This window comes from Oryctolagus cuniculus, chromosome 11 (assembly GCF_964237555.1).
Source record: "Oryctolagus cuniculus chromosome 11, mOryCun1.1, whole genome shotgun sequence".
NCBI classification, from domain to species: domain Eukaryota; kingdom Metazoa; phylum Chordata; class Mammalia; order Lagomorpha; family Leporidae; genus Oryctolagus; species Oryctolagus cuniculus.
In genome coordinates this window covers 103,248,594-103,261,910 of record NC_091442.1, presented here as the reverse complement: position 1 = coordinate 103,261,910, position 13,317 = coordinate 103,248,594, and the positions used below count along the sequence as shown (strand labels likewise).

The window sequence follows — 13,317 nt, the reverse complement described above, 5'->3', positions numbered from 1 at the left end:
GGTGTGTTTTTGAGAAACTCTTCAATTATTTTCATAAGTGGATGCACTATTTTACAATTCTACCAGCATGTATGAGGGTTCCAGTTTTTTCCACATCCTTGCCAAACTGTTGTTTGCTTTTTTAGAATAAACCATTCTAGTGAGTGTAAAATGGTGTCTTATTGTGGTTTTAATTTGCATTTCCCTGATGACTAAGGACATTAACCATCTTTCCATGTGCTTATTGACATTCATATATCTTTTTTTGGTGAAATTTATTTTCAAATATTTTACATAGGTTTTTGTCTGCTTATGACTAAAGCATATGGGTATATATTTTGGGTACATGTTCTTTATCAGCTATGTGTTCTGCAAATATTTTCTTGCAGTCTGCTGTTTATTTTTCATTTTCTTCCTTCTATATTTTTAAGTCTAAAAATTTTGAATTTTGTTGAGATCTGATTTATTCACTTTTTTTTTTCTGAACTGTGTTTTTGCTGTTTAGGGTAAGAAATTTTTGCCTAACCTGAGGTCTCAAAGATTTTCTCCTCACCTGGATTGAGTTCCATTTTCCATGAGCCTTTTCAGGTGTCCTCATGTAATTCAGTTGTTGTAGAATAGCATTCAAATATCTGCTTCCCATCCCCAAATATCAAATATAGCAAAAATAGAAGAAAGTATGTATAGTGAAGAATTCCCTGAGGGCTGTGAAACAAAATGCTGGGCATATGTAGAGTGCATAAATATTAGAAAAAGTTCTAGTTTATGGCTGGTGCCGTGGCTCAACAGGCTAATCCTCTGCCTGTAGCGCTGGCACAGTGGGTTCTAGTCCCGGTCGGGGCGCCGGATTCTGTCCCGGTTGCCCCTCTTCCAGGCCAGCCCTCTGCTGTGGCCAGGGAGTGCAGTGGAGGATGGCCCAAGTCCTTGGGCCCTGCACCCCATGGGAGACCAGGAGAAGCACCTGGCTCCTGGCTCCTGCCATCAGATCAGCGCGTTGTGCCGGCTGCAGCGCGCTGGCCACGGCGGCCATTGGAGTGAACCAACGGCAAAAGGAAGCCCTTTCTCTCTGTCACTCTCTCTCACTGTCCACTATGCCTGTCAAAAAGAAAAGAAAAGAAAAGAAAAGAAAAGAAAAGAAAAGAAAAGAAAAGAAAAGGAAAGGAAAGGAAAGGAAAAGGAAAAGGAAAAGGAAAAGGAAAAGGAAAAGGAAAAGTTCTAGTTTATATTTGATGCCTTCCCATCATCTTATACCAAAAAAGTCTCCTCATAGTCAGTTAAGCCACCACATAGGACACCCACATCCCATATTGGAGTCCCTGGTTCGAGTGCTGTCTACTTCACGATTTCAATTCAGCTTTTTGCTAATGTGCCCTGGGAGGCAGCAAATGATGGCCCAAATTTTGGGGTTTCTGTAGCTCAGATAGGAGACTCAGATTGAGTTCCTGGTTCCTGGCTTCAGCCTGGGTCAGCCCTTACTGTTGCAGGCATTTGGGAAGTAACCCAAAATATGGAAGATCTCTCTCTCTCCCCCTCTCTCTCCTCCTCTCTCTTTCTCTCCCTTTTTTTTCTTTCTCCCTCCCTCCCTCTCTCTCTTTCAAATAAATAAATCTGTAAAAAAGTTAAAAAGCTCTTTCATTTAGAGAAAAAAATATTAACTAAGACATCTTTAGGGGTCCTTGCCCAGATTACAACAAATCTTCATTTTCAGGAAACTTGCCGTGTCCTGAAGCCCTCCTCTTTTATGATGACAAGCTTCCAAAAGTCCTGTGTATACTGTAACGTTCCCCATTCCTCTGGCTACTGTTGAACAGATCAGGAGTAGACATCTGCACTACGCTCAGCTGATCTGGTGCCAGATTCTCCTAATATTTTAACTTTGGAGAAGAAAGACTGTTACTGCATATTGAAGGATCCAGGAACAACAACTACATGTCCTCTATGGGGTAGAGAGGTGAAGAACACCTGACAAAGAGAGGAAATGCAGAGGGGCATGTATTCCTAATGCTCTTCCAGTCCCTGTCCATCTAGACTCAGATGCCTTTTCACCCTGGGCTTTCAAGTAATACCTGCATCCTTATGACGAATTGCCCTGTTTTGGATTAGCTAAGATGGTTTCTGTTCCTCTCAAAGAATCTTGGCTACTGTAATTATTTAAATCCCAAGCCCTGTACTATCAAGTAAGTCTCCACTGAGTACCGTGTGGGTGAGCCTGACTGTCCAGTTCAGTGACAGAAGAAGACTAATGAGCAAAAATGTAACAAGCAGGGCTCATAGGTTCATCACCAGCCAAGTCCACCCAGTCTGCCAAGACCGAAAAGGCAAACCGACTAAATCCCAAATAAACAATCCAAAGGCATTAATCTTATCAAATCCAACCAAAGAGTTGGATGGAGAATTTTAACTAGGTCAGGAATAAAGATAAAATTATTTACTTTTTTATATAAGAGATTTTACAAGGAAACAAAAGTGATGAAGAGAAGTAATGGTCTTTGGATTCCTTCTCCCCAAATTCTGTGCCAGTTTTTCCAGAAAACCCCTTACCCTTCCCCAACTCCAGATTCCTTCAACTCACCCCACAACATCCTGAGATCAACATAAAATTTCTTTTTTCCAAAACTTTTCTCATTCCTTTAATATTTGTAGGTTGTTGATAACTATCATTAGTACTAGTCAAAATGTATGAGAATAAAACTAGATTTTTTTGCACTGAACTCCTCCTATTTGACATTAGGTATTCTATAATAGTCAAATTTATTATACAAAGCACTTTCAAGTATCTCATTTGATTCTCACAACAACCCTATGAAACAAACAGATAAGGAAATCAAGACTCAAATTTCCTCAATATAACCTGACCAGCAGACTTCACATATCTGACTGGGTCCTAAAGCACATTTTCTAAGCTCGTACCACCAGGGTACACAGCACATTATGAGGCCCAAATTTTACTATGGGAGGTAAAGCATCCATGCAACATACTTCAGAAAAGATGGACTCCGAATCCTTGGGCCTTTAAACATTTTATTGAGGAGGTGAGTAATTGGCATAGCTGTTAGAACACTGCTTGAGATGCCACTCCCATAACAGAAAGCTTTGGTTTGAGTCCACGCTCCATTCCCAATCCTACCTTTCTGCTAATGCACACCTTGGGAGATAGCAGATGATGACCCAAGAACTTGGGTTCCTGCTATCCTCATGGGAGACCCAGATAGAGTTCCTGGCTTCTGTCTGTCCAGTGTAGACCTTTGCAGACATTTTAAGTGTGAATCAGTGGATGGAGTATTTCTCTCCCTCTCTGTCATTCTAAAAAAAATAAATAAATAAACCAAAATACAGAAAGGTAGGCTGTCTTAAACCAGCATGGATGGAATCCCTCCTGTTACATATTTCACACTTATCACAGAAGTCAAGCATTTACTTAGAACACGACCTTCTTTCATTTATGAAGAACCTTTCACTTCATTCTCCACTGCCTCTTTGAGCCTTATAACCACATACAGAACTCTACTTTACTGTTGAAGCCAAGGGCATGGAGAAGACATAACAAGAAATCATACCCCCGTACTCATCTGCTTGCTGCCTTTGGTTGCATGTAACAAATTATGTATCATTTCAACTTGGAGGATACAGCTGCCCACAGCCTCAACATAAGATACTCAAGTAATAATGTTTGAGTCTGTTTTCTTTTTTCTAGATCTTTATCTATTTTCATTTTATTTGAAAAAGCAGCAAGAGAGGGAGAGACAAAGAGACAGACAGAGATCTATCACTGGTTCACTCTCTACATGCCCACAACAGCCAGGGTTAGGCCAGGTTGAAACCAGGAGACTGGAACTCAATCCGGGTCTCTATGTGGGATTGAGGGACCTATGTACTTGTGCCATGTGCTGCCTTCCGGGATGTACTTTAGCAGGAAACTGGATCAGAAGCCAAGGAGTCAGGATTCGAACCAGGCACACTGATTTGGGATGGGAGTGTCCCAAGCAGCATCTTAACCACTGTGCCAAATGCCTGCCCCATGAATATTTCTTTACCATTATGTTACTACTTGTAACTTGTAACTTGATACTCCAAGTTCATGGAAATGTGTAACATGAAAAATCTTGCATGGATTTCAAAAGTATTTTGCACCCTCCCCAAATATATGTTTTAGTTTTATTTTTCCATGCACTATATATTTTATGTCCCCCTATTGGTTCCAATTTAGTCTGAAGTTCCCCTCTTAAACTATTTACTCCTTTCATCCACCCTATTGACTGTATAGAAACATTTTAGTTTTGCTTTGCATATCATGCATTGTGACTTGACAAAAAGGGGCCGGCGTTGTGGTGTAGTGGGTAAAACCACAGCCTGCAGTGCCGGCATCCCAAATGGGCTCTGCTCCACCTCCAATCCAGCTCCTCTGCTGTGGCCTGGGAAAGCAGTGGAAGATGTCTCAAGTCCCTGGGCCCCTGCACTCGTGTGGGAGACCAGGAGGAGGCTCCTGGCTCCTGGCTTTGCATCGGCGTAGCTCCAGCCATTGCAGCCAACTGGGGAGTAAACCAGGGGATGGAAGCTCTCCCTCTCTCTGTCTCTCCTTCTCTCTGTGTAACTCTTTCAAATAAATAAATAATCTTTATATATAAAAAAAGGACTCCATAATACTTAGCTTGTGTCGAAAACCAAAATATTCTAGCAAATATGGTAATTTAGTAAATGCAGTTATATCATAGTAATGCCAACTGAAACTGTAGAGGACTCCACAACAAAGAGAATACTTGGGGGGATTTTTTTAACACCATTTTTCTTGAAGGTGCAGAAGGAACCCTGAGGTATCAAGATAATTTCAACTTACAGAGCAGTGAACAGGGTTAATATTTAGTGTTGAGAATCAAGATTGGAACAAACTCACATACCTTCCACAAGTATGTCTCTTGAAGTCCTTCTTTGAAATTAAATAGCACAAGGCAGGTCATTTTATCAATATTTTCCCCAACCTATCCATGTTAAATAATGCAATGGTAAAAGGATTAATGTAATGGATGATTACTTGGAAGACAGTGACATCTTCTGGTAGTTTTTAAGTCTAAGTATGTGTATACCAGATATTCCCTTAGAAATTAATGATTGTGTCAAAAGATTTTTCTATTCTGTTTATTACTGAGCCTGGAAGTGTGAATTTTTAAAGTTTGAAAATACTAAATAACATGTAAATTATTAGTTAAAAATCACTTTATTTTGCCCTTCCCTTGTTGTCATCCATGGTACTAATAGAAAGTATTTTTTAAAAAATCAGGTAAAGCCAGAAGGTACACATTGAAAACTGTATATTAACATCCTATACCTTTATTATAGATGGGCTGAAAATTTGGCTGAACCTCATATCAGTCAACAATAGATATGTCAAATTATGATACTTTAAAAGATAAGGGAAAATCAGTTATTTTGAAGCATCTACTCATTAACTGAAACTTGAAATTTCTCCTGGGTCCTCAAGGAAGCTGTTGTATGTCAGAGCGACTTCATGTCAACCCTGGTATGAGGATAAGTTCATGACATATTCCAAAGCTAAGTGTGGTAAAGGAAACAAGGCAATGCAGGCTTCAACAGTGGGCTTCATTCAGAATTTCTAGAGAAATGAATGAGTTGCTCAATTTTTGAATGAATTGCCTCCTCCATAAACATTTCTCAAACATGAAATTTTGAATTTTGGGCAATAGAGGTAAATGTTCTCTCTGCCAAGAGCCAGCAGTACACGTATTATTGCTAAAGAAGGCAGATGCACACAATCACTGAAGCTGTGGACAGAAACGATGTCTTCTTAGGAAATTCGAGCAATCTAATGAGGATACCTGCATAGATGAAAGACCTTTCCATCTCTCCACAAAATAACCTTTAAAAAGAAAAATTTTAAAACAAGTGGGTACTTCAAAACATTCAAGGAAAAATAGAATGAAAAGGTGTTTATTTTGGTGCAAATTTTAAATAATTTTTATTTACTTATTTACTTGAAAGGTAGAGACAGAAAGCTAGAGATCTCCCATTTGCTGGTTCCCTTCCATTTTTTTGCTTTTAAATATTATTTGAAATACTTATTTACTTAAATATTTATTTATCATATAGGCAGCTCTTTCATCCATTGGCTCACTGCCCAAATGGCTCCAACAGCCAGGTCTGGGCCAGGCTAAAGCCAGGAGCCAGGAAATCCATCTTGGTCTCTCACATGGGTGGCAGGCCCCCAAGCATCTGCACTATCATCTGCTGCCTTCCCAGGCACATTAGCAGGGAGATGGATGGGAAACTGAGGAGCTGGGACTTGAACGGACACTTCAATATGGGATGCTGGCATTCCAAGAAGTGGATTAATCTGCTGCAACACAACAACAGCCCCTGGTTAGTGAACCTAAATGCCTGCAACAGCCAGGGCTGGTCTGGGCCAGGCTGAAGTCAGTAACTGGGCACTCAACCTGGGTCTTCTTACGTAAGTGGCAGGGGCCCAATTACTTGAGCCATCCTCTGTTTTCTCCCAGGGTGTGCATAAGCAGGAAGCTGGAATTGGGAGCAGAGGTGGGACTCCAACCCACCGTCTCCCACTCTGGCCCAGGCCCTCTGACAAATGTCACCACCAGCTGTTCTGTGGATACTGCTTCCCCTCCAAAGATGTCAGACTCAGCTGAGGAGGGCCGGGGGGCAAGACAGCCTCTTCTGCTCTTCCATTTCTTTATTTTTCCACCTTCCCTCAGAGGCAATAGTTCCTTTTTTTCACTTTTTCATTCTTTCAAGTTCTCTTTGACCCTGTTAAATACTTCCCTAGCTTCTAGTGGTTAACACTTGTTGTATTAAATGTTCCCCATTCAAATATCTGGTGTGGTTGTCTCATGAGTGCCTTCACTGCTGCCAGCAGCCATAAGGAATGGTGTATATCTAGCCTAGGAAGGCACTTCAAAAAGTCCACAGAAAAATACATATCATGAAAAGCAGTGCACGTGGCAGGTGTACTAAGATGTCACCGGAGGTGCCCACATCCCATAACTGGAGTGCCTGGTTTGAGTCCTGGCTGCCGTTTTGATCCAGCTACTTGGTAATATGTACCTTGGGAATGCAGGGGATGATGCCTATACTAGTTGGGTCCTTGTTACCATGTGGGAGATTTGGATTGGGTTCTGGGCTCCTGGCTTCAGCCTGGCCTAGCCCTGGCAGGTGGAGGCATCTAGGAGGTGAACCAGTGGATGGAAGATCTCTGTGTGTCATTCTGCCTTTCAAGTAGGTGAAAATACATTTTTAAAAAACACAGTGAGGGGCTGGGTCTGTGGCACAGTGGTTAAGCCTCCGCCTGCAGCACCAGCATCACATATGGGCACCGGTTTGATTCCTGGCTGCTCTACTCCCAATCCAGCTCCCTGCTAATGGCTTGGAAAAGCAGTGGAGAATGGCCCAAGTGCTTGGGCCCCTGCATCCATGTGGGAGACTTGGAGGAAGCTCCTGGCGCTGGGCTTCAGATTGGCCCAGCTCCAACTGTTGAAGCCATCTGGGGAGTGAACCAGTGAACGAAAGATCTCTCCCTTTGCTTCTCAAATAAATAAATAAATCTTTAAGCACACACACACACACACACACACACACACACAAATGGGGGCCAGCCTTGTGGTGCAGTGGGCTGTCTCTGCTTGTAAAGCCAATATCCTGTTTCAGAGTGCCAGTTCAAGTCCCAGCTGCTCTGCTTCTGATTCAGTTCCCTGCCATTATACCTGGAAAGGCAGCAGACGATGTTCAAGTGCTTGGGCCCTGCCACCCACACATGAGACCCAGGTGGAGTTCCTGGATTTGGATTTCAGCTTGGGTCCACCTGGAGAGTGGACCAGCAAGTGGAAGATCTCTCCGCTGCTTTCGCAGGTACATTAGCAGTGAGAAGGATCAGAAGTCTAACAGCCGGGAATGGGCGCCCAGGTGGCAGCCTCAACCTGCTATGCCACAGCACCAGCTCCAAATAAATCTTTTAAAAATAAAAATACAGTGAAGACCTAGTACCAAAAAAAATGTAAAATATCTCATTTTTACATCAATTCCATGAAGAAATGGAATGTTTGGTATATTAAGTTCAAATATATTAAAATCAATCTTACCTAATTTTAACAGGATTACTAGAAAATTTACGTATTTGTGGCTTGTACCCTAGTTAGCTAAATCCTCCCTGCAAGGCTGGAACAACTTGGCTGCTTTGCGTAGACAAGTTTTCTAATATCCAACAAGCTCCACTTTGGTGAAATGGCTCTTCAACTGTGCTTCCTCAAATTTATTAGCTTTTTATTTTTAAATTATTTATTTGAAAGTCAGAATTATGGAGAGGAAGGGAGAGAGAGAGAGAGACATGTTCCATCTGCTGGCTCATCCTCAAGATGGCAATAGCCAGGACTAGGCCAGGCCGAAGCCAGAATTTCCTCCAGGTCTCCCACATGGGTGGCAGGGGCTCAAAGACTTGGACCATCTTCTGCTTTTCTCTGACCATTAGCAGCAGAGCAGGGAGGACACAACCTGCACCTATGTGGGAAGCCAGCGTTGCAGGCCGCAGCTTAACCCACTAAGCCACAATGCCAGCCCAAGTTTATTAGCTATAATTCTGGTATGTATTCAGGGATTGCAAACACTGTTAATCCGCATTCCCCAACCCTCCTCAGCCACAGTGCAAGGCAGCAGCTCGGAGGCTGATTTTGGCTATATAAATTTCTCTTCTGTCATTTCCCTCACTTCCCCCTCTTTAACACATTTTTTTCTCAGTATAAATTACATTTATGAACACATACACTACATAAATCAATCTCGGAAAGTACCTCCAGAAGAATTCATAAAGTAAGGGATGCAGTACAGCAAGGAGCACTGGACTGCACATTAGGAAAAAATCCAGCTTATACTCCCAGCTCTGATCTCTTTGGGTCATCTAAGTCTCAGGCCCTTTGTTTCTACATTTGCTCAGAGAGAGGTAGGGCTGAGATCAGTTTCATTCAAACTGTCATGAAATCCTTCATGGATTAAAAATCAACTTTCTTTCTTAAATTACTAGAATGGAAAATGGAACAATACACTCATTAAATACATTTTCTAAAACTTTTGCTTCAAGTACATTATTTATATGGTGGTTGCAATGCCAAATATTTCTTACTTCAATAGTTAGTTTGAAAGCCACTGATGTAGATAATTTCCACAAAATCCTATATAGTTTGGATTCTAACAGATTCTAAAATTATTCCAATACCAGTAAATCGTAAGATATAAAATCACAACTTAATATGGAAAGTTTTAGCAAAGCTAAAATTTATTTTGGTTCAATACTCTGCTTGCTATCAGGCATTTTCACATTTACTTTTGCCTTTAAAATATAAAAGCAAACATGTGAGGTATTTTACAGTGTTTTTAAAAAATTACTTCCTTAATTTATTCGGTGAAAAGGAGGGGTATAAGTATTCCAAGAGAAAAATCAAAAACCATACTTACACTATTTCCAATTGCTTGTATACATCCTCTACATGTATCACATACTTTAGCATAAAGAGAACAGAAAACCAATTCAAATGACAGGGAACCTTTCTTGTAATTTTTGTCTACAGGTGCTCTTTAACCTATCAATTGTCCACTCTACGCACAAGGTTTAATTGCTTTCAAAATCTGAAATAATTTTAAGGTGATCTAGTACTCTGGAAATTGTCCTCACATAGGCACACTGAAGTCTACTAATAGCACAAATTTTCAGAGACAATTTCACAACAGAAAAAGGCAATGACAACAGTTCAGTTGCCCTTGAGGAAGTAGAAAAAAAGGTATAGGAACAGTTTTGTGAAAATGTAGCACCACTACCTCAATTAAGAGTTAATTTTAACATGTCAAAATTATTTCTGAATTACATGTATTTTTTCAAATAATCCGATCTCATATTTAGAAGTTCAAGTTATATAAACTGTTATATTGTTTTCCTTTTAATTAGTTCAACACTGACATCAAGTTATTTTTTTACAAAACAAAAAACATTTCTTGATAAACAGTGAATACTGACCACATTGTGAAAAAGGAAAGTATTTTTCAACATTAAGCGAATTTATTCCATATGTAAACTTTCCTCAAAAGAAATATTACAATTGTGCTAAAAACAATCTTGTCAAGTTCTGAGTGTATTTGATAAAAACATTTTGATCTTCCCAGTGTTTTTCACTTGAGTAAATTTCTTTAGCAATCCTATCAGTTCTCTAAAGCTGTGCAACAAATCTACAGAACACAGCTTACAGACACCAGATAGAAAGCACCCTTCTACCTGTATGCTAGCAATAATCATATCATCAAATTATTTTTTATAATCAAGTACTGAATTTTAAATATATATTGAGTGTATGTATGTATGTATTTTCAATGAATATTCATATTCAATGAATAAGCTTAGGACCAGCACATTGAATTTCATACGGTTTATTTAAATGATTGCTGGTTCCAGATAATTAAAAACCACAAATTATATGGCAGCAACTGTAAGACACATTTAGTTCTTTAAAAGATAGTTTTAAAGTTATCACATAATGGTGGAATATAACTTTAAAAAATACAAATGACATTTATAGCGTAAGGCTATGTGGTTGAATAATCAGCAAATTAAAGAAAAAAGCATCAGAGAAAGATTTGAAAAGCGAAGCATGTTTCCTGTTAAGAGAATGTATTCTTTCCTTTCTAAAAATAGGTAATTAAAATACATTAAAATGCCTGAACAAAATGTTCCTGAAATTCCTAGAAAAGAAAGAATTAAATTTCCATAGCAGTAATTGATTTCAGACTATCACAGCAAGCCAAAAATTAATTTGTTGGTAGCCAGAAGATGTAACTGCTCATTTTTAGAGAAATTTATTACATTTGAAACAATACAGTAGAATTCTCAAAAGTTTACTCATTAAATATAGTTTACTTCTTACAAATCTCCTTTTGAAAATGTAATTTGTATATGGCGCAACCTCAGAAGTTTGAATTCAAAATGAAATCTGAAGGCAATAGCCAGGGAAATTACATCAGAGTGCTTTGTCAAATATCTGTACAAATAAGTACATACTTCTGTGATACAGTAGGAAAAAGGTGATTCTAAATATATCCAAGTAAATGCAGAAAAATACATTACAATTTGAGGCAGATCATGCTAAAATATAATTTACAATGATTAGTTTGCATTTAAGATGGTTAATGATGCTTCTTAAACCAATGAAATCAAGGAAGCTAAGTTTTGCAGTACTTGCTCAGTCTTTCATACTTAACATTAGTTCATCTGATGAAAAGCAAATAAAATTGGAAAAAGTCAAAGACCTGATCCTTCTCTTTATGCTTATTATTTTCTTACTCGGTCATACTAAATGCAAACAAATAAGTACAGCATCAAGATTTTTCACATGTTAAAATGAAGACCAATGACTTGTGAAGGCAGACTATGTACCATGTAGTACATACATAACAGATACACTTGCAGTTACAATCAACTCAATTTTTTAAATAACATCAAGATTTACAAGCCAAAATAAACATTTGATTTAAAAATTCTGCTATTCAAGATAACTTAGTTGATCTTTTTTTCTCTTTGAGATTGGTAGGAGTTGAGTCTTTAAAAACCTGAAGAGGAACTGGTAAGAGGAAATAAATCCTCAATGCTTTAAAAAACTCAACTAGGTAGGAGTCCATACAGTTACTATGCTGGCTGGCATGGAAAAAGGTGTTCTCTGCCACAGAACCATTCACTTTCCCTCAGATGTACTTCCTTCAAGCCATCTATACAATGATGTAAATCAGCTCACCCATGATTAAAACTGAAGTAACCCTTCAAAAATAGAAGCAAGACACCTCACCCAAAAAGATCTTTTAAATCATTGCTACCTGAACTGCTATTAGTCATAGTAGTCGGTGGCTGTGCAAAGTTCTGTGGATTAAAAAAAGGATTACCCTGCACACCAAAGGCAGATTGTCCTAGCATGTTCATCTGCGTCCCCATTACTGAGCTGCCCATACCTGCAGAAACTTGAGAAGGAACAAACTGATTAAGCCACTGATTTGGTTTCTGTTGTGATAGTTGGTTCATGCTAACTTTGGGTTGCTGAGGACCAAAGAGATTATTAAGGGCAGACATATCTGTAGGTCTTTGTTGGATTTGTTGGGTCTGCTTCACACCAGCAGCAAGAGGAACACTCAAATCACTGAGGCTTGGAAAAGTGGGAGCCATCTTGGTCACGCCACATGTGCTTGGATTGCTGAAGAAGTTCTGGTTTGTATTGACCGGCATGCTGAATCCTGAAGTCTGAAAGCCCATGTTGGCATTTAGGCCATTTGTCAAATTTCTTTTTGTATTATCAATTGGTGTAGAAAACTTCATCCTTCCCGTGTAAGGAACAGAAGTGAAAGTACTTGAAGCAGACACTTTAGGGGTACCAATAGAAAGGCTGGTCAAAGATGACATATTATCCATCAAAGTATCTGTCAAGTCCTTAGTCTGAAAAATATGAGAGAATTACTTTATCTCTAAGAAATCCAAATTATTTTAAAAAACATTTGACAGATTATATTATAAAGGAAAAATTTAAAATTGAGCTAAACAGTCTACCCCAAATCAGCCATCTAGTCTACAGGGCAAATAAAGCTTGCAACCTATTTTTGTATGGCTTTTACAAATGAACATTTCCAACTAATTTCATGATAGGGAACACTAACTTCAAATTCCAGTTAAACAAAATGTTATTTCCTCCAAAACAGAATTGCTTTCTTCTCATTAGTATTTTTATTATAAAAGATGATTTTAGAATTTTATCAGAATTTTATGGGAATTTTTTTCTCTATTCTTTCATGAGGGTTCTTCAGAAAGTTCAAGGAATACATGCATTATGAATAAACTGCATGGTTTTCAAAACTTTTTGCACCAAAATAAACATCTTTCAACTCTATTTTCTCTCACTTTTTTTTTTTTTTTTTTTTTTTTGGCAGGCAGAGTTAGACAGTGAGAGAGACAGAGAGAAAGGTCTTCCTTTTTCCGTTGGTTCACCCCACAATGGCCGCTACAGCTGGCGTGTTGCAGCCGGTGCGCTGCGCTGATCCGAAGCCAGGAGCCAGGTGCTTCCTCCTGGTCTCCCATGTGGGTGCAGGGCCCAAGCACTTGGGCCATCCTCGACTGCACTCCCGGGCCACAGTAGAGAGCTGGACTGGAAGAGGAGCAACTGGGACAGGACCAGCGCCCCAACCAGCACTAGAACCCGGGGTGCAAGCCGCAGGCGGAGGATTAGCCTAGTGAGCTGCAGCGCCGGCCTCTCACAAACATTTTAAGGTTCCTTCATATTAAGTACTTATAAAATATTCTTG

The 13,317-nt window shown here is 39.4% G+C and overlaps 1 protein-coding gene across 4 annotated transcripts in view; it reads right to left on the bottom strand.

Moving 5' to 3' along the window:
- Positions 1 to 9,250: 9,250 nt before the first annotated feature.
- SCYL2 (SCY1 like pseudokinase 2) overlaps positions 9,251 to 13,317 on the bottom strand; it is a 67,695-nt gene continuing 63,628 nt past the window's right edge. For all 4 annotated transcript variants that reach the window (XM_051846573.2, XM_051846576.2, XM_051846575.2 and 1 more), the window contains exon 18: positions 9,251 to 12,457. In XM_051846573.2, coding sequence (XP_051702533.1) covers positions 11,816 to 12,457 — 642 coding nt within the window. In that variant the 3' untranslated portion in view covers positions 9,251 to 11,815. The remainder of the gene's footprint in view (positions 12,458 to 13,317) is intronic.